This window comes from Amphiprion ocellaris, chromosome 12 (genome assembly GCF_022539595.1).
Source record: "Amphiprion ocellaris isolate individual 3 ecotype Okinawa chromosome 12, ASM2253959v1, whole genome shotgun sequence".
NCBI classification, from domain to species: Eukaryota; Metazoa; Chordata; class Actinopteri; family Pomacentridae; genus Amphiprion; species Amphiprion ocellaris.
The window spans coordinates 6,585,374-6,607,806 of record NC_072777.1 but is presented as its reverse complement, the minus strand read 5'-3'; the positions used below and the strand labels follow the sequence as shown (position 1 = coordinate 6,607,806).

Below are 22,433 nucleotides of genomic sequence, written 5' to 3'. Positions count from 1 at the left end.
TTATCGAGGTTTAGTTTTGCATTTTGTAGTTCGGACCATAATTGATCACTTGGGTTTATTGCATAATTCTCTGTAAGTTGTTTAATTTTTTCTTCAATTTCTTTCTCTGTTTGTAGATCTTTTTTTTCTTGTATGAGGAGTACGATATTATTTTACCTCTGATTACGGCCTTTCCAGTTTCCCAAAGCAAAGATGGAGATAAGTCATTAGAGTCATTGTTTTTTAGAAAGTCTGCCCACTCACTCCTTATTACTCGATCAAATTCTGGGTCTTTGAGTAGAGAGATTTTGAGGCGCCAAGTCTGAGGAGGTTTAGGGATGGAATCTGTTTGCAGGCTGAGAGATATTGGTGCGTGGTCGCTGATAACGATTGGGTGGATTTTAGTGGTAACTTTATGTGCGATAGAGTTATTTAAGAGGAAAAAGTCAATTCTTGAAAATGTTTTGTGTACCGCAGAGAAAAACATATAGTCCCTCTTTGTTGGGTTTTTGAGTCTCCAGACGTCGTCTAGTCCAAAATCTTTCATATAATCATGTATAACTTTAACTGATTGTGATTGTTTTACATGTATTGGACTATTAGATCGATCTACTGAAGGGTTTAAAACTATGTTGAAGTCACCACCGAAAATAGTTGTTGAGTTAGCAGATAAGTCTGCTAAGTGAGAGAAAACAGTGTGAAAGAATGCTGGATCTTCATTATTCGGAGCACAGAGGTTTGCAATACAATATAATTTATTAAAGATTGTAGCCTGGATAATAATATATCTGCCCTCTGAGTCCGTTACTGTACTGTTTAAAGTGAATGGTACTCTCTTATGGACTAGAATGGAGACCCCTCTTTGTCTGCTGTTATAACAAGATGAAAAGATGATACTATAATTCGAGTCTGATAAACATTTTTCTTCCGACTGTAGTAAATGCGTTTCTTGGAGGAGCAAAATATCTGCTTTTAATTTAGAGACATAGTCCATGATTTTAACTCTTTTTGTTTGTGAGCGTATGCCATGAACATTCCAGGCTACGATATTAAACTTGAACATGGAGAGAGAAGATGTTCTGTCACTGAGTATGTAGCAATATAATATAACATCTGTGTGTGTCCTTCTATCTACAAACACATTATAAAACATACAAGCACAATAAACATGGGGGGTACATAGAGTGTGAGTGAGAGTGGGGGGGGTGAGTGTGTGAGAGGGGGAGAGAGCTAAAGGGAGACGTATAGAGAGGGAGAGAGAGAAAAGTAGAAGGAGGAGGGGGTTCTCCAGTGGGGAGCGTAGATTAGGAGAGTGAGACATTTACACCTGTGAGATTTTTTTTTTTTGATAACATTTTCTAACATAAATGACTAAGTGATATATTAAACGTTTAAGCCATTTTTTTTTTTTTTTTTTTTTAGAAGAGCCAGGGGGTAATGGAGGATTCCCGAAATAGCTGCCCATCTATGTATAGTTTGTCCACAACCAGTGCATTCCGTTTACCTTTCTGTCTGTGTTCTTTCATGATGGGGTATAATACTTTGCGCCTCTCGTTGATTTCCCTGGGAAACTGGTCGTTCATCCCGAACGACGTGCCTTTCAGCTCCCGTCCTTTGCTTCTTACGAGCACTTTCTGCTGGAAGTGCTCGAACTTTGCAATGATAGGACGGTGTCGGTTTCCTCCTCGGGGTCCGAGCCGGTGGACGCGGTGGAAAGTGATGTTTTTCACAGTTTCCGCAGGGATTTTAAGTGCCGACACCATAAAGTTTTTAACAAGAGCCTCTGGGTTATCCGGTGTGGACTCAGGGATACCAGAAAAGATCAGGTTGTCCCGCATGCTCCTCGACTGGAGGTCCAGGACGGTCTCCCTCAGGGTTTTGTTTTCTTTTTTAAGTGTATTCACCTCTGAAGTGACCGCTGTCAGCGTGGACCGGAGTTCGGTGTTGTCCCTCTGCAGATCCTCTATCTGCTGGTGGGTGAACTCCAGGCTTGCTTTCAGGTCTTTTATCTCCTGGTGAAGCAAACTAAGGATATCGAGCTTCTTATTAATAGACTCGAGAACACTTACCTGGATATCCGTGACCTCCAAGTCTTGTGTGTCCGTCGAGGAGTCTGCCTTCTTCCTCTTGCTCGGGTTGGCGTCTTCCATCGTGCACCGGACGAAGTAGTCGTCAATAAAGTTCTCAAGGTCCTCCACTGTGAGCACTACCGTTTCCGATCTTGAGCAGGCTATTCAGTTAGGTTGTTGTTTTTATATTTATTTATTTTTTTAAATACAAATACGTCGAGATAACGGCGATTTGTTTACTTCTCATCTAGCAGCTGGGAGCCGCCATGTTGAATTTCGTCACTCTCGCTGAATCTCGCGATCTCAGAGCATCTCCGCTCCGCAACTTTTTTTTTTTTTTTTAGTTGGTAGAATCAGGCCTCACAAGTGACTAGCAGCATATTTGGGGTGGCAGGAATGTTTTGGCTCATCAGCGTCTAGTTTTTATTATTAGCAGTGGCGTAGTTTGCCATTTCTACGCAGGATTCAGAAAGAATATGCTGAGCTTTAATCAAACAGCCCACAATTATACATTACAAATTAGAAACTGCACATAACGTAATAATGTCAAAACTTGTAAATATGTCAGATCTGTCAAATTTCAGCAGCCTTTAAGGAAAACTGTGGTAACAAGTCGATCAAAATTAGGCCAATGTGACATGACGTCATCAACTCTGTACTAAATCAAAATACACAATATGGTGGATTAATAACTGGATCCTGATCCAGGATCCTGTTCCCAGCAGCTCATTTCAAAATGAGCTGCTGGGAACTGTTAGACATTTTCACCATTTCCTGGTCTTTCATGGACAAAACAATAAATTATTTTAAAAAATAAACTGTAGATGAATTGATAATGAGTAAAGTAATTACTTGGAGACCTCAGATAAATGGAATGGAATCCAATAAAAGTGAATCTAATCAAAGCGGACTGTGTTCAAGACCAGTTAAGGGCGGCTTCAAACAATAAAGAAAAAAATGCATCTAAAAAGTGACCTATTCAGAAAAAAAACTCAACAGGTCTTATCAGGTGAACATGACATAAGCTGAAAGCTGTGATCCTCATGTGTTACTGAAGAAGCAGTATCACCCTCACCTGAGCACAAACTTGGTGTTCTCAGTCTTCCCAGCTCCGGACTCCCCTGAGACGATGATGGACTGGCTCATCTTCAGGACCTTCATGTCCCTGTACGCCTTATCAGCTGGCAGAGACGCAGACACAAGCAGCTGTTAGATCAGACTCTCCTCCTGACCCCAATAATCAAGCACATACTAAACTGCAAAACTCATTCAATCCTTCTGCAATAACAAGGCAGTAGGTCAGTCTGAGCTGCTGCAATGTTCAGAGGACTGTGGGAAATCTGACCGCCGACTGCCGCCTAGTGGACAGATCATAAACTGCAACAGAGGCTGAAGATGTAATATTAAGACAGTCAATGAAATGTAAGACGAAACTGCAAAGAATAGAAAATGTCTCCCAACTGCAGCAAATACGGAAATTAAAGAATGCTGCTTTGTCTTTTTTCAAAATGATTAAGATCAATTATATTATTCAGTGTGTGAAAACAACTCTAGTGATTTTGAAAGAAGTCTGATAACTGAGCATGTTTGGAAGGGACAAGATTATTAATGAGGAAAAATAAGACTCCATTAGCATGAAATAACATATTAAGACTGTTTGAAATGTGTTTATTGCAGTGTAAACCCCCTCTCTCCCTACATTTCTATCTCCACTGACTCTGTTAAAACGGCATGAATGAGGGAAAAAAAAGTATTTAAAATAAAGCTCCAACACTAAGCAGCATTAAAAACAAATAATCTCACCTCAATTTCTGACAACAGATTGCCCATATGAAGCCAAACCAGATTGAATTTGAACCTTTCTACTACTTTAAAGGTCAGATAATACATTAATTGTAATTTATTCACACCGCTGGCAGGCTTTCTTTGCATGAAGGAAGCACATTTCACCAGTTAACAGATTATTTTTCTATTGTTTCTAATGGTGGACTTTTTGCAGTGTGAGTTTCAGGAAGTGACCTCTGTATATTCTGATGTGCCAATAAAAATGCACAAATTGTTCAAGAAATGACATCACAACAGTAAAAAAGTTAGCCATTATATTTATGGTAGAGTTTTTGAGATGAGTACAGGGAATTTCAAGTTAACATTATGCTTAAGAATGGCACAGTCATTGGCACAATGAGTTAAATAGGACACACACGGTAGAATATTTACAGCATTTGTTTTTTTTAGAAATATCTTTATTTGTTGTGCCCCATGTGTAAAACATGGATTTTTAAAAGGGATTGTGGTCATGAGAGGAAGGTATCGAAAACTGAAAAAGTCTTGTGCAAATTGAAAAACTAATAACTGCTATTTTTAAGTATTTTTTTGTATTTGGATGTTAATTATTCCTTTGTCAACTTGTCATTTTCTCATTAATTGTACTGTACTTGGCATGAAGTAATCACTGTCTACTTACTGTACAGCTGCTGTTTACTCACATATCTAACTACATACATCCTTTTAAGGCAGGAGTGTCAAACTCATTTTAGTTCATGGGCCACATTCAGCCGGACCAGTAAAATCAGAGCATAATAACCTATAAACAACCACAACTCCAAATTTCTCCTTTGTTTTAGAGCAAAAAGGTATGTTTTGAACATATTCACATTTAAGGAATTATCTTTTTACAAAACATTACGAACCTGAAATTTCTTAAGAAAAATAAGTTAAATTCCAGCAACATTATGCCTCAGTTTATCATTTACACATTACAATTTACAGATCACAGTGTGTCTACAAAGGAACACAACATTTAGTCTCAGGTATCTGGAACTGAATCATACAGTATTTTACTTTATGATCAAAATTTTTAAAAAGTCAGACACTATAAGACAAAAAACAACAAACACAAGACACACGACGACAAAACATGAGACAAACGACACAAAACAAAACAAAAAAAGAGACAAAAAATGAGACAAAAAAGTTACAAAGTGACAAAAAAGACACAAAAGGACAAAAACGACACAAAAAATTACACAAATGAGACAAAAAAGTTACAAAAGCGAGAAACAAAACGCCGAAACATTACGCAAAAACACAAGTGAGACAAAAAGAAAACGCAAAATGGCAAAAAACAGAAACAAAACGACAAAAACATGAGACAAACAACAAATGTCAAAAAACAACAAAAACAAGACAAAATATTACATAAACAGACGTTGGCTCACCGATGGCGTAGACGTGCGGCGGCAGCGTGCCCAGCGACCGGCCTCGATACTTCTTGATGGTGTCTGGCGAGTAAAGCTTTGGGATGTCATAGTATGGGTTGACGGCGATCAGGATGTTGGCTACAAACGTCTGGTAGAGGAGAGGAAGAAGAAGAAAAGTCACTTCTTCGCGTGATAAAAATCTATAGCAAAATTAAAAGCAAAATTGTTCACATCCGGTCTTTTCCAGTAGGTATTTTGTTGTTAACCACTCTCCCCTTTACCTTCCTCCAGGAAGTGGTGAGGTGTCAAACTGCTTCTTTCAGGTTCAATAAATAGTGAGAGGTCATTACTAAAACCTTAGCCTCAGTGTTGGACAGTGTAAAAACTATCTGATAAAACAGCTGCATCCAAATGTGGAGGCTGAAAACCTGAATTTCTGCATGAAAGGTCTGATAAATGCAAATCTAAACTGGAGGACATTTCTTGCATCTGTTACTGAGTATTGAGGCAAATCTCATAAATTTCATAAAACCCTGTTGCTGTTGTATAAACCAGTCTGGCACAGTCTCCAGTTTATTAGATAAATAAACTAAAAGATGAATGCAGTCTAATACAGCAGTGCTGCTATAAGTCATCCTCCTTCATAAAGGTTTATAATCAGTTTTTGTTGCTTCTAATGTTAATGATCACCAGAATTAGATCAATAAAGCATCTCTGCGCAACACAGTACAGTTTTACACCACTGCATACAGATACACGCTCATTAGCCTGAACAAAAAGTGAACACTGACTCCTGCATGAAGGGAGGACTAAGTAGTGTAATGGATCAATAAGGATGCATGTCTGATTTAAAGTTGTGATTTCAGCCACCAGAGCAGCAGAGTCAGTTCCCTCCTCCACCACTAGGTGTCAGCGTGCACTGATCCGACTCCAAGCCGACATCAGCTGCAGCTCTTCAGGGCAGGATGAGGTTTATGAGTTCACAGAGCAGAGGTCACCTGAGCCCCGGTGTGTTCACGTGTGTTTAGGTGCGAGCTCGTGTATTTCGTGTCTTTGTGAGGACCGAGTTGATTTAACTCCTCAGCAGTCACAGCCGGACAAACCCGCCCCGGGGCAAAATGGAGCTGCTGAGGCCCTGTTAACCCTCTGCTGCTCCTCTCAGAGCATCATGTACAGTGTTACAATAACAAACAGTAGAAGATTTGATGGGAATGTGATGTATTCTGTCCATGTCAGGTGATGCTGGGGTACATACAGACAACATTAGATTGAGTCACCAAAGCAGTGAACCTGACAGCTGCCCTGTTTGTCTTCATACTGATTCCTTATTGAGGATATTTTACAGTGAAAAGATGAGGTGAGATCCTTTACAAATCATAGCAAAGTGAAGACATTTCTATAAGCGAGGACATTTCATTATAGGCCAGTTTTTGAAGGTGAGGATATTTCAGTAAATTGAACGCATTTTTATGAAGCAGGGACATTTTTAGAACCATTTTGATAAGGCAAGGATATATGGAAAGTGACAACCGTTTCATAAAGCGAGGACATTTTAGCAGTTTAAGGACATTCTTGTACCATTGGGACATTTTAGGAAAGTGTTAGAACATTTCAAAAAGGTAAAGATATTTTATAAAGTGAGCAAGCTTTTAAAAAGCAGTAGCATTTTTATGGTGTGAGGACATTTTTACACCATCAAGACATTTTAGAAAGGGAGGACATTTTAATAAGGTAATGACATTTCTATAAAGTGTGGACATTTTTCAAACATTAGGACATTTTTAAAGTGAGGACATTTAAATGACATTTTAGGAAACTAAAGTCATCCTTATAACGAAGGGGGCAGTTAATTAAAGTAGGGACATTTTTATAGTGTTTGAACATTTCAATAAGATCGGGACATTTAGGAAAGTCAGGATGTGTTGATAAAGCAACGACATTTATATCAAGTGGTGACATTTCAGCAAAGTCGAGACATTTTTAGACTTAAAAAATTAAATGATGGAGTCCTCACAAATACAGCAGTACAAAGATGATTGTAGCGTGTTGGTAAATCCTGAATTAGATGTTATGTGTGATCATGTGTGTGCAAATAACAGATCACTATACTCCAGCGTGAAGTCTTGTTTTAAAGTTGGGTTGAGTCTCCAGATAAACTAATTGTGAGTCAGTGGAATGAACGCTGGTATGTGTGAGCTCCACCCAAAGGTGCTGCCGGCAGGTTTAAACAAACAGATTGATGGTTTGTGTTGATAGTGCAATAGGTTTGTTCATCAGCTGATCATAACATGTTATATCATCTCGTCGAGCTCTAAGTATTTTGGTCACACCGTGTACGACTTGTTTGGTCAAATATTGTGGGACGCCACAGTCATGAGGTTGGTTCAGCCAAAACTTTACACTCTGTGGTGCTGCTGACATCTTTGTTTGAGTCCAGGGATACAGACCAACTTTGCAAAGTGAACTTATAATTTACAAAAAAAAAATAAAAAACACTGCAATGAGTCTAAAGATGTATTATTTCAACTTTCAGCTTCTGTGAAAAATCAGAACTAATAAAAACATTGAGGGATGAAATCAGATGTTTTGGCTTGTTATTGACCAGCCTTTCTCCATCATGTCAGTACTTACATAAATTTTATCTTTGCTGTATCTCACACGGACGTTGTTGAGCAAAGTGGCTTCATTCAAGTACATCAAAGAACCTGAGAAACACAAACAGGACAAGAAGTTACTGCAGCGCTGAAGATAACACACAGTTTTACTGCACATCAGCATCGCAATAGTAACACATACGAAACCTAATTAATCCTTTCAACACTTGGCTGGTTTTGTTTGCTTTTCACACACTTTATTCACAAGATTTTGGCAGGAATTTTACAGAACTCTGAATGTGTTACACTAGAGAGAATTTGTAAGTCAGATACAGAACAACTTACAGTTATCCTCCACATGTTTGTTGGGGTCATCCTCTGCAGGGAAGACTTGGTTGATGGGAGCCAAAAATGTCTGTGAAACACAAGAAAAGAAAGTGAAATCAGAAAGGAAACCCAAGTGAAAAGATTTTACTCATCACTGATATTTTAGGATGAAATAAACCTTCATGTTAATATGTATGAATGTCTGAAAAAGAAGGAATAAAACTGCATTTTATTGTTTTTGTGTTCAGATCATTCCATCTCTGTTTTCAAACCAGCTCTCAGGTGAGATAAATAATGTGTACCGGCTGCTGCAGAGCCGATGAATTATTTGGAGGCAGGAGGTAACAGGATCAGAGTGCAGGGAGGCTGGACAGAGACGGTGTGATGACTGAGACCAGTGGGCAGGTCCACTGCTGCTCTGCATTATTTACCATCAGGTCCTGACCTCCGATCAGCTCCACAACAAACACAGGAGCAGTAAGAAGTTTGAAAGCACCTACACAGTCTGTTCACCATTTTTTGCACTGCAGAGTTTTACATTTTAAAATGCTTCTGAATAGTTTTCTTTTGCAAACTCTTCCATTTTCTCGAGCAGGATTTTGCAGTGGCCCTGCTGGTTAAGTGTCACCAGCAAACTCCAACCCACACAATCACACCTCCTTCTTCTCTGCGTCGGCTGGAACCAAAAATCTCAACTGTAATTTGTGCTGCTGTTAACTGTTGGTTTGTGAGGCTGCAGTAATGAACTTCTCCTCTGCAGCACAGGAAAGCCTTCGTCTGCTTTTTCCTGAGGTGCTTCTAAAGAAAGCCAGTTTCATCAAAGTGAAACTTGACCTCCATGTGTTAAAGTCATGATGGACTGTTGCTTCTTGTTGCTTTGCTGTGCAGTTCTTATCATCATATGGATTAATACAACAGCTGAATGGGACTATTTCCTGTAGACCAACACTACCTCAACATAACAATACAGTTAACACTACCAGTTAACTTTTGACAAAACTTTAATAAAAATATTTTCAGTTTCAGTTGGGAAAGTTGGAATTACTGTTTCGTGTCTATTTGACAAGTTTCATGCTGTCCAGATGCAAGAGGCAGAAACAGCTGATCAGTCATTCCAGTTAAATGTTTACCATGTCAGAATGTATTAGCACAAGCTGTTTCCACCTCCTATTATTAGTGCTATATCAAGTGAAAATAAAATTTTACTTAGAAATGCATATAAAATTCACTGAAGAATCTAAAATATGAAACATGTATTGATTTCTTTATACATTTTTCTCACCCCATAATTCAAGATATTTAAAACAGTTTTGATACCTTCCATTTGGGTAAAGTAGATGTGTCCAAACTAGTACTGGTGCTTTCAATAAGCATCATTAAGAAGACAATGGACATAAAGCTACAATCTCCTGAAGCAAAAAAAAAATAACTATTCCATGTTCTTTAAACTTCCTTGAGCCAGAAGACATGAAAAACATCTGATGATTTTGAGGTTTTCAAATGTGAGCCTTTATGCTTTTTCTTGGTCTCACAGTGCAAATTAAACATTTGGGGATTTTTGAAAGTTAGTTGAGGCAAAAAAAAAAAGGCATTTGATGATGTTAACTTGGCATTTTCCACAGTTTTTTGATGCTTTAACAATCAGCAATCCAGTCAAATTGACCCTCAAGGGGACCAAAGTTGTACTCTGCTTCATTGTTGCTCCTAAAGTTTACTTTTACTTTCTCAGTTCCACGTCTGTAGCTCGTATCCACACATCCCACATTCTTCGAGTTAAAACCGACCATGCTGAACTAATACAGGAGGGTTTATGAGGACACATGTGACCTCAGTGTTTTGGACAGAGGGGGTGTGTGTTGTATTTCTGTGATCTTAACACCAATCACTGCCAGCTCCTGTAGGCTCCAGCAGGCTCTCTGCAGGGCCCAGTCTTTTAATCTGCCCCTTTAAAGAGGCACTGCAGACCCTCAGTGCGCCAAGGCTGCAGAGCCAAGGTGACGTACAGTCGATTCGTTCTTTCCAGTGGTGGCATGTTCCACATTCTCAGCCCAAACTGGACGGATTCCACAACACTGCTCCGCGTGAGGAGAATAGAGGAGGAGGTAGGGGGAGGTGACGCAAAGCCAATAATCTGAAGAGAAAAAGCTGAACAATGTTTATCCTTCATCACTACAGAGGCGGAGAAACAGTGACTGAGTCTAGAGACTGCCCTGCAACCAGAAGATCAACCGAACATTGATTTCAACCTTCAGTTTGCAGCCCTTTCACAGACATAAACCTGGACTTGTAGGATGGTAGCACAGATAGCAAACCTCCCTCACCACCACACCATTCCCATCGATTTCATTGACTTTCCAAAACCAATGATCCAACAGTTACACCTTTAACACTGTGACTGACCAACCTGCCAAGTTGAGTACAGAGCCAAGAACTGAAACAGTCTTTCAGCTCCGCTTATTGATTCAAGACAAAACTAACTAACTAAACTTTATAGTCACAACACCAAATCAATTAGAGCATGCTTTCGTTTTGGGATTGTTGTCTGCAGTTTCTGGACCCAGCACAGTGCTCCAGTGTAATATGGGTAAATTAACATCTACAGACAGCAGCAGACTCTGTAAGGAATGAAGCTACCAAGCAACTGTCAGCTTGTGTTGGCAAATGAATGCTGCTTATGGGTGATCAAAGCTCTGAAGTGGTATCTGTTGGAAACAAAGCAGTCATTTCCTATATAATGGGAGGTATTTTTTAAAAAATAGATATCTGTTTACATGCAAAAGGGCTACGTGCACATGACATAAAAAATAGCAATACAACACTGGTCTGTTTTTACATTTGTAGTACTCTGCTGTGCATACACACCACTATGAGCATGTGCTGCTCATACACCTGGTGTAGCCATGTTCATTGATTATAATGTAAACTGAATGCTGCAGCAGCTGCTCTGCAAATGGTTTGAATATATTCAGTGTGGACATGGAGTTAGCAAGAGTCAAGCACTGCAAAGATGGCACTGGACGGAGCCACAACGCTGATTTTCAAAACTGCTCTTCAGGAAAGTTGTGGGAGAGAGTTTTTGTCTATCTTTATATACAGTCTATAGTAAGTAGTTTAGCCTCCTCATCACTGTAAAGCTGAATGAGCATGTTGGCTGTCACAATTAGCAATAATCTCAACAAACTAACAGCATTAGCTCCTGCTACAGGTGACCAAGCCAACTAACACTCAGTTCATCAGTGTAGATCACCATGGCTACCACATCATAATAAAAGTATATTGGAACAAACATCCTCTACTCTTTTCTTATGCTGGCTGTGTGTCTGTGGCTGTAAAGTCTCACAAACTGAGGTTCCAAAATAAGTAACTCTACGACTCAAAGTATCACAAAATGTCACATTACTTTGTGCCTATTTAAATATCTGGTGCAATAACAACTCAACGGGCAGCTTCCTTTTAAAATCCGTCAAACACTGTGTTCTCCATCATCAGCACTGAGGAAGATCCAACTGTGGCTGCTCTTGGACACTCAGACACCACACTACAAAGCCTTTGTGACTGATAGTATGACAGAGTATCATGCTCTCCGTCTTTCTCCTGACGTCCATCTCAGGAGATCTGCCAGCGAGTGAGCACATCGTTACACACTGGCACAAACTGGCTGCAGAAGAACAAACAGGACATTGTTGTGATTCAGACTGTTACGGGCCTCCGCTGCAGCCGGAAACTCACTCTGACAGCAGATCTGAAGAGGACAAGTCGCTATGTTTCAAAAGCAGCGGTTGTAGAGTAAAAACACAGTTTTTGCAGGCTGTGAGAACCGAAAAAAGGGCATTTTTACCTTGAACTCAGCCTCCCAGGAAACTCTTACACTCTTTGTACTGCCTCTACCTATAAAATGATTTAGGGTCAAACACTGTTAAAGTTAGGGTCATGGTTGCTGTGGATCTACCAGCTCCTTGGAGACAAACTCAGGGCAACAGAATCTCATCATGTGACCAACAAAAGGCCTTTTTTTTTTTTTTTTTTTTTTAACTATCTAACCCATGTGGATCTAAAGTGCAAAATTGGATACTACAGTATGGAAACACTTAAACACATTTAAATACATGTGAGCATTAATATGACAAATGCACCTGAGCAGTATTTTTGTCCCTGCAGCAACTTTGTGATGAAGAAAAACTGGAAACATCAATAGAGAACAAACCAAATGAACTGTCATTTAACTTAAATCCACATGCAGCAATAAAAATACGATAGAAAATGCATAAAATCAGCATATAGTAACATCACAAGTGTCTTTCAAAAAGATATTAGAGTGGAAATTTCTGAAACACTCTGTATTAGCACCACTTTTTGAAATGAGCATGTGAAGAGAATAGTTTGAACTTTAATATCAAAGATCAGAACTATGATGTGAAACTATGATGTAAAGAACGGACAGGCTTGAATTTGTTGTGTTGTATATTAGGACTGTCATAAGAACTGATACTTTGGTACAAAAGTGATGCCAAAATTCTAAAGACATGGCAGTCCTTGCTTTTTTCTGTGCCGTAAGTATGGGAGATATTGGATAACGACAACATGTGGAATGGAGGCGGCCAAGAGTTGCACAAAGAGGTGTCACAAACGGAAAAATAAAACTTAAACATATCGAAGCAGCTCGAATTTGAAGCTGGGAAAGTTTAAGTTGTTCCTTCATTTTCACAACACATCATCTGTTTTTAAAATTCTCCAAAAGCAACATTCACCGAGGGCAACAGCTAACAGGCTGCTGTCGTACAGGAGTCTTTGCTGGTTGACACACTGCAGTGAAGCTCATCTGTAAGTGAGCAGGAGGCATTTTGGATCAAGATACAGTCCAAGCTTATATCTCTGCACACATTAGGTCGTAATTTATGTGCACAATTTGTCAACATTTCTGAGGAATTCTAAGCTTGGGTTAGAACAGCTACACTGGTGCTGTTCTAACCCAAAGCTGATCACATCTTCCGTTCACAAAGGAGCAGCCTGCAAAGATTTCAAGGCCTACGGAGGATGATTGTGATGCTAAGGACAAGATTTACGTGGAGTGTTGCCTTAAATGTCAAGAGAACTTTATCTGCAGCACATCATTTGTAGTGCCAAATGTGCAAAGATCAGAGCCATAGTAACTAACAACTAGGTGGCGTCAATAATCCTGGATGCAGACGGTGATCATTCAGAGCTGAGGAGGTAATAAAGTGTATAACCGACTGCATCGCTGCTGAATGACTGCTGTAAAACTGCCTCGCCTCGAGCTGCACTGCATTCTAGCAAGGAGCCATCGAGCAGCTTTTCACCAAAATAGTAAGAAAACATGAGCAGAGCATCAACTTGTAGCACAAGTTAAAACATTACACAACAGTACAAATACACTTTTCCACTTAAAACATTACACGGAAGTTGGACGCCACACACAGTGCAAACACACAGTCATGTTTCCATTGAACAGTGACACTTCTGTGCTTTATAGGCCGACAGTAAACACAATTAGTGAGGAGGCTCTTTGAAAGGGACCGCTCAGTCACCGAGGCCTTTCCGGGGGAAAGATTATGAAGATGGACACGAAGCTTTGGGCGTTGCCGCGGCGACAGCCTCTCAGGGACATTAAAAGCTTTGCTGAGAGCGATATGGCATCTCATCCAGCGGAAAAGTGAATTAGCAGTGAGCAGAGGTGGGAGGCAGATATCAAAGAAAGCCTGTTTGTCTTGCTGTGAAGAGCCACTTGACTTCAGATAGCGCTGATTAATTTTGCACTCAAGCACATTAGACCCGCAGGCTGCCGGGTCTGAAGGTGAATCATTCAGTGAACGATGCTTTATTGCTTCCAGAAATGTGGCCTCTTCTACACCAGATTAAGTGGCACATTAAATCATTAACACGCTGCAGGTAAAAGCATATCGGAATAGGCTTGGCAGGAAACGGGGAGAGATCCAGGAAGAGTGGATCAGAGTGTGGAATATGGCCTCTCTTTATTGGGGCTTTTAATATCATTCAATGCTCTGTTATCACCTTTGTTCTTTTATTTTCCATTCATTGTTCTTCCTTGTCAAAACCTGGTGCCAACACAACGCAACACAACCTTTGACAGTTGTGTCTGACATTTGGGAGTTTTCCTAGTCGGGATGTCACAACGTAGGACTTTCACAACGCTGACATTATGGTGATATCTATAAAATCATAGTAATGCTATCAGTTTCCATCTTTAACTATTTTTTTTGTGTGTGTGTGTTTTGTCTCTTTTTTGGCAAATTAATTAAAGCTGGAGTCTGTAACCATAACTGTAGTGTATGTTGATGCTATGTTCAAGTGTTAGTCAGATGGTTATTAGCACTAGATCATTACAGTATTAAAATATGAGTATTACTAACCTTCCTTCTTTAACTATCGCAGCTATTGTGAAGACAGACTACATCATAACACTTCTATGCAGCCTCGAAGCGTGCAGCAGAGATGAGAAGCAGCTACAGAGACGGAGTAAGCTTGTTTTTCAATCTTGTAGCCTTTAAAGGCTTTAATTCACCTCTAAGCAGCAGGTAGTGAAGGTTTGGATGAGACGTTCACATTTGATTGTACATGTTATATTGATAACAACTGTGCAATAAAATGGAGAATAAAACCAGTCAGTCTCCCCCTCTTTCTTACTCTCAACATATCAGTAATACCATAAAGCCAATCTCATGATAAAAACCACACACACATGTCAAGAAAATAAAAAAAACCATATAATGCAAATTGTAAAAATTGTATTTGAAATTCAGTCTGAGAGCACATCAGCAACATCAGCAACAACCAAAATCACTGGATCAGCTGCTTCTCAGTAGAGAGTCTCGCAGTGGACTACTGCACTGTCCACTTTTGAAGTCCAAACAAGTGGCAAATACACCATGAAGTGTTACACAGCTATTAGTTAGGCATTCAACTACATTTCCCATGAGTGTCTGGTACAGATACGGTGACAGAAAACAAGTGATTTGCCTGAAAAGAAGGTGAATGGATGTAAAAACATAACTGTGTTTTATTTATCTCATATGACAACAGATGGAGGTTTTTGTTCTTTTTTATTTTTGGACAGCCCAAGCGCAGGAGAAATTCAGAAAATGCTTTGGTTCCGTAACCCCACAGCTCGCTCACCTTTCCCTTCTGTTTGAGAGGTTCAATGGTGAGGCTGTCAGCTCCGATGTCCACTATGGTTCCCAGCTGGAACCCGTCCGTTGGGTGGGGCGCCCACACCGGCTTCCCATCCTCCATCGTACCGCTCTGAAGGCTCTGGAAAACATGACACACAATACAGTCAGAGGATTTTTACAGGGCTGTAGCATAGAATGTTTTCTTTGTATGACATGAGAAACCATGTGGCTGTTCGTGTCCTGAATTTAATGGCACCTAAGATCATAAAACCTGCAGAAATCCCCTTTAACAAAACATGCAAAGAGGCATTTTAATCTTCCTGGTTACTAATTTTACTCAGCAAACATGCTGCACCATCAAAACCCTCTGAGGAAGACAAGTCTTGTACAAAATGGAAAATCCTGGGCATAAAATAAAAAGTAATAAAGCTCTGACATTCAAATGTTTTTAAAGGGTTGAAAAACAGTTCAACAGCAGTTGTTAGGATGATGCCTGCATGGTATGAACTGCAAATAGTAGTTACAAGTATATTAACTGTCTAGTTTCTGTGTCTTTCTGCTATAATGGGCACACTGCTAACACAAAACACACATTGAATTGTCCCAACACACATAATAAAGAAATCAGAGATTTTTTTAATGCTTCTCGTGATGACACTGCACAACGATACCCATCCAATTAAACACAACATTCATTTAAATAAGCCATTATAACCATAAGAAATTAAAGTTTAATTTCCCCTGCTGCTCATTTTAAATGGTTTTCTTCAAAGCAGAAACATTTCTTGACTTTTCCATCACTCTCCTCTACTTCCATCATATTTGGTTTAATCTATTCCCTCTTTGATACAAATGGAATAAAACCTAAACAACTGTGTAAAATATGCTACTTCTACACAGGCATCTTTGGGTCTCCAGAAAATCTTCTCATAAATGTAGCATAATGGTTGATGGACTCGCTGATATTTTAACTATTTTAATGTTTTTAACTTTCAGAAAGGAAATGACGGTGTGTTTGCATGATGCAGTTTTTAAGTTGTCATATTCTTATAAACCTCCAACTGTGAATATGTCTGCCTTCATAAAGGTTAGCAGACCGTAAACAATATCAAAAGCAACTGAAAATAAGTGCTGGGCTTTATTAGTCCATCTCTGGTGGTGTTGTTTGTACACAGACTCAGTGGATCTTAAAATTTAATGCGGTATTTAAACTTTTTAGGAGCTTTTGAGATCCTTTGATTTGGTTTTATTAGCCTTTTGTAAAATGACTTCAAATAAATTGTGGTACTTCTGTATAAAACTTTTCTCCTTCCAAAGCCGTTTTAATGATGGATTAACTCGCCTTCATCTCTAACAGCAGCAAATGTTCTGGGGTCTGTTCACTTTAGAGAAGATTCATGGAAATTAAAGAAACCGAGGCCTGAACACAAACTGCATCGACTCCCGTGTTCGGAGCTCTCCAGGGTTTTGTGGCAGCCAGCAAACCAATTACAGTGTTATTGAGTCAAACCAGCAGCTGATCGTGTTACTGTGGATGGAGAGCAGCGGATCGAGGGTTGCTCCCTGTGGGACAACCCTAAACACTCTCCACCTCCACTGGCGTACAGCGCAGAGAAACTGTTTAGTTCAGGTCATGTACTGCTGCTTCATGGTTGCACCTAATCTTACATCCATCCATGCATCCATCCATTATCTATACGCTGCTTAATCCTCATTAGGTTCAGGTTGAAGTACGAGGAAAGAGGCTTCAACATTTTATCTAACCTCTGTATGATTTAATCCTCAATATGTAAGTTACTCAGGTAAAATCACACCAATCACAATCATTTTTCCTGACAGTGCTAGCCATAAAATGTTATTATTATTATCATTATTATTATCGGCATGTCATCATTTCATCATTATCTAACTATGTAATACATAATAATAATAACAATATTAACACTACTACTTATTATTATTATTATTATTATTATTGCTAACTATACTATTTAATAATAGTTGCTGTTGTTGCTGCTGTTGTTACTCTAAAATTCATGTATTTTAACTTCACCTTTTTGTATTTATAAGAAGAATATTATCAGTTATCACATCAGCCACAACAAACCACTAACTATCAGTTATCATTATGAGCCCCTCACTGGTGCATCTCTAATCAAAAACCATCCTGAAAGAATTGATAATTGGAATATGTAAGCTGGCTTCTCCAGATATACATATAAACTGGGTGTTATCAGTAGCTGGTTAATGATATATTTCCCACAGGAAACACACTGCATGTAAGCTTAAAGCAAAAAAGCCATGAGATGTAAATCACCAGCTTCCCATGTTAACCTACATGCAGCCAAAAAAGCTCAACTGAATGCACTGAACTTATAAATTTTACTACTGCTGAGATGATTAGCATTATAACTTAATAAACACACACCAAGTATGTCAACATCCGGATTCCTCCTTCTTTATATGTGAATAGTTTCATCTTTTGGCTGTTTCATTTCACTGCAAGTTATCATTTTTTCTAATCTGAAGACACCGACTTCGTCTCTGTGGACTTGTGATGAACAAATGCTTTTATTTTCAGACATTTTACTGAGTAACTTCTAAAAATAACCATTAACAGCAGCCCTGACTCAAAACTAAAACTGTAAAATGCTTGGTAATATGCTCATTGCAGCAGTTTAATCTGAACGGCTCACTACTCCTACAGCTGTAAAATGAATGTTGAACTATGCACAAGTGTAGCATTGATGTAAAAACTATTCATACACCCAGTAGCTGAAGCTCATTACCTCCCACCTCCGTTGTTTCCATGAACACAAGCAGCCGGAGGCACAGTCGACCACAAACTACCAGCATGTGTGAGAAAACAGGAAAAACAAGGGGTGAGCCCCCTGGATCCAAGTGTGTTTACATGCACACAGAGTTTTGTATTCAGGATGAACACAAATGTTGCAACACAGTTTATGAGTTCAAATACTGGTAAAGTATTGGTGATTTGTGGTTACACACACTATAACTGCTTGACTCATGCAGATTTAAACCAATAATGGTAAAACTGGTCTAAGGGACAAACTCCAAGACCCTTCCCAAGTCTCTGTAAGACCATAAATAAACTTTGTACTGCAGAGTCAATAGCCCTGCAGCAACACCACATACAGTACAGTAAAAAATGCAGAATGATGCTGATGGACTTCCGTGGGTAGGTCTCTTTAAATACAAACACTGTGCTTTGGATGAACTCAGAGTATTAACGGAACCACACACCTTCCCTGCAGAGCCTATTCAACAGGAGGGGTGGAAGCAGAGCTGGGAGGACAGCGAAGGACCTGAACCACCACCACAGCAACACACTGTTTGTGGGCTGACATCAGGAAAGAGTCTGCAGTGGCACAAATCACACACTGAGAGACCGACGAGGAGTTTCTTCCCACAGGCCATGAGAGCTTCAACAATAAACAATACGCTCTTGAAGAACAATAGACTCAGGTACATTCACCTCTGGATGGTATACAGTTCCTCCCTCACTGCCATTAAAATACTGATGTCACCTCATTTTTATGTCTTGGGGCTCTAGTCTAAGGCATTATGTCTTCAGATTGTAAAATCTCTTAACCGCCTTGTCGTCATTTATTCAAATCTGGCACAAAAATCTACCTGGACTCATTGGTTTTGGTAGTAAGAGGTCAAATGTCCCTCTTACCTCAATAGACATGTTTTATGCGCACACAAATTATGTCAAAATTTAAGGATAAAATATTGAAGTGATGATGTTTTACATCAAAAGTCAACTTTACTGTGACCCCATAATGTTCTGCAAAAACCTTTCTGGCCTTTATTGGATGGTTATCAACTGTATGTGGAAGCATTCAACTGTGAGGCGGTAATTTGAATTATTTCTGTTTTTCTTTTACTATTTTGTTTAAAGCTTAGTGTCCGATGTTTGATGCAACATTGTACTATAAACACTTGTACATATATGTGACAAATAAACTCTCTTGAATCTTGCTGATGTGATTTCTCGATTTAAAAAAATGTTATAGTAATTTTAAGATTTAGAAATTCACAAATTGACACATCTTATCCCTCAAAAGCTCATCATCTGGATACAAAATGCCGCCTACACTGACTGACAGTCCTGATGGAGCAAAATTTAGGTGCATTCAGAATCACATAAATCCATTTTCAGCAGATGATTCTAAAAACAAACTTCTCGAGTCAAACTCTGAAACGATCCATGTAACTTAAGTAACACTGACCAAAGCTTTTTTGTTGTGGAGGCAGACTTTAAGCATCAACCCAAAGTCAAAGAAGAGCGTTCAATGCCAACGAGGAGCATCGTGACTGTGCTAACGTGAACGAGCCGGGTCACTGAGCAGCCAATAAAAAGTGAGACACCGAGCCAAGTCGTTTCCATCCACACAGCTGAGGTCGAACACATTACAGCTCCCTCTTCGCCTGGTGGCTCCCTGCCAAACTGCAAACTTAATAACAGCGCAGTGTTTTCTATGGGAACTTAAAATGATTACCCTCAACAGTTCAGCTTTATCTGCGCGCCGCACTAAGAGGCTATCAAAATCAATTAGGGAGATTAAACCATCATCATCTGAGCACAATGGTCTCTTTTATTAGAGCGTCGTGGTAACTGCTGGAACTGGAGGACAACAGGGCTGATCCCTTCTGGTGTTCATCATGGTCAAAGTGACACCGAGCGACAGTATCAACGCACATTAATGTTCTTAGAGGTACAGGAAGAAACAAACCTGATTGCAGTTTGTGGATGTTTCTGTATAGAGGTCAGTGACGCTGCCCAGCTAGAATAGTCATTTACCATATTAACAATGTCTACACTGTATTTCTGATTGATTTAATGTTATCTTCATTGAAAAAAAATTGTTTTTCATTAAAAAATAAGAATTTCTAAGTGACCCCAAACTTTTGAATGGTAATGTACATCGATACAATCTATTGTTGTCTAGTATAACAACTCCGTCAGGTTTTGCTGAAACAGCTGAAAAGTTGTCTATTTCTGAGGTCTTAGTGGCCTTGTCTTACTAGTATTACAATGAAAAGTGCCTCATGTGACAATAAAGAGCAAACTACAACCTCAGACACAAACACGGAGGTAAATTATTACCTCTCTGAGAGTGTCAAACTGAACATAATTGTCTTTAAAAAGGCCAAATTCATTGGTTGCATTGTTGTATGGCGTGGGAAAAATGTCAGTACCAGTTGGAGGAATAAAGTTGTTTTGGTTTCAATAGTAGCATCAGCCTTAGCTTTCAAAAGCTCTAAGAAAGTGAGAGTCTTCTTTAGGAATTTCAAGGCAAATATGACAAAAAGGCATTCAAAAAAAATGTATAAACTGACAAAATGATGCAGTGAGGTTAAACTGAGGCCAACGCCAAGAGCGCAAACTGAGATACATATTTGGATTGGTTTCAAATCTAAACCATTTCTCTGCCATATGTAGCAAACAAGCTGAATTACAGTAAAGACAAATCAAAATGTTGTGAGGTTTTTGTTTGTTTGTTTTTTTAGAGTTATTTATCTATAATTTGGCACTCTTGACAGCAGCTGCTCTGTTCCAGTGGGGCTGTGTGAGTGTGGTTCCATCAGATATAACAGACAGTGTTGACAATGTAAGCAAACAACACAGACTCTGATGAGTGCAGCAAAATATTTGACAGTATTTTCTGAATTCAGGCCACTGAGGACAAGTTGGGACAAAAACATTAAAAAAAAGTTTTATGCGTAACAACCCAGACTGGTCTAATTTAAGCAGAAAATAGTGTGGTAATGTGGGATCTCATAGCTTGTAGCAAGAAGCAGGCAGTGAAAGCTTTCAGTCTCTTAAAATGTATTTAACTGGAACAAGAAATTCAGCAATGAATCAAAAGTTAAATCATCTTCACAGGACTCAAGCAGTCACAGACAAATTCTTCCCATTACAGCAATTTCAACAAAAATCCCCACATTTTTGTGCCTATATACTGTCAGATAAGTGTGTAAAAGTTCTGTCATTAGGACAATTTTGTTCAGCAGCTATGATATGGATACATCTTAGGAAAGACTAGCTTTTTCTGGCTAAGGTTAAGTCTAAATAAACCACCTTAAAAGTACAGAAATGTGAGCTTTTCACCTGGATTGATTCGTAAGAAAACACTAGAAAAATGCCTGAACACTGTGCAGTTTCAGTCCGATTCAAGGACGTCTGGGGCCTGAAGGCAAAATGACTAAATGCAGATCAAAGGTTGCTGGTTGCTCATTGTCAGTGCTGTGAAACTCCCCTGGCGTTACAGAGCATTAGGCTGCATTTCTTTGTTTTATAAAAGGAACCGTCTGAGGAGGAAGGCTCTGAGCCGCTGAATCAATCCTGTGACTGCTCAGTGCCAGGCAGCAAGTTTAAATACTGCTTCATCACCGGTGTGTGGAATGTGAGTGTGTGCACGCTGTCAGCTGTCGGAGAATAAGAAAGCAAACAGTCATATTTAATCTGAATGTAAAAATTAGTTCATGAAACAGTTTTTAGGAGTTATTTTGAAAGAACAAAGCCAGCATTTGGATTTCTTTGTGGGTAAATCGATAGAAACGCTTAATTCGTTAAGGACATGGAACTACTAAACAACATATAAGTGTTTAATATCTAGTTATTTCTTTTAGGATAATGTCATAATTTTAAAGAAACTGTCATAGTGTGGGCGGTTTATTAAGACGCTTAGTTGTGTTTCATGTATTGTCCTTGTAAATATAATGAGAGCAAAGAGGAAGTGAGGTGATGCAGATACAGAGCCTCTAACTCATTTGGGAGGAAGTTGGAGCAGCGGCGTCCTCGGAAATGTGTCCTAGAGGTGTCAAGATGGGACCAATGAAAATCTTGAGGTGACACACAACACACTTTTCAACACTGAAAATTCTGTCCATATTTGCTGATCATTTATCAAACTACAGCCAATTATGGTACAACAAAATATGCTGCATTGTCACTAGGAAACCCATTCCTGTATATTGCTACTTAATTTAAACTTGTCAGGGATATTTTAGAAATATAGGTAATTACTGCTGTTGTGCATAAGTGTGAACTTGTCTGTCTTTGGAGATGCTCATATGGATCCTGCT

At 39.2% G+C, this 22,433-nt stretch overlaps 1 protein-coding gene across 6 annotated transcripts in view; it reads right to left on the bottom strand.

Annotated features, from left to right (window-relative positions):
- myo6a (myosin VIa) overlaps positions 1 to 22,433 on the bottom strand; it is a 201,577-nt gene that overhangs the window by 157,561 nt on the left and 21,583 nt on the right. For all 6 annotated transcript variants that reach the window (XM_055015731.1, XM_055015733.1, XM_055015734.1 and 3 more), the window contains exons 2-6: positions 15,322 to 15,456; positions 8,188 to 8,257; positions 7,880 to 7,953; positions 5,267 to 5,396; positions 3,124 to 3,229 (exon numbers count right to left, since the gene is read on the bottom strand). In XM_055015731.1, coding sequence (XP_054871706.1) covers positions 3,124 to 3,229; positions 5,267 to 5,396; positions 7,880 to 7,953; positions 8,188 to 8,257; positions 15,322 to 15,438 — 497 coding nt within the window. In that variant the 5' untranslated portion in view covers positions 15,439 to 15,456. The remainder of the gene's footprint in view (positions 1 to 3,123; positions 3,230 to 5,266; positions 5,397 to 7,879; positions 7,954 to 8,187; positions 8,258 to 15,321; positions 15,457 to 22,433) is intronic.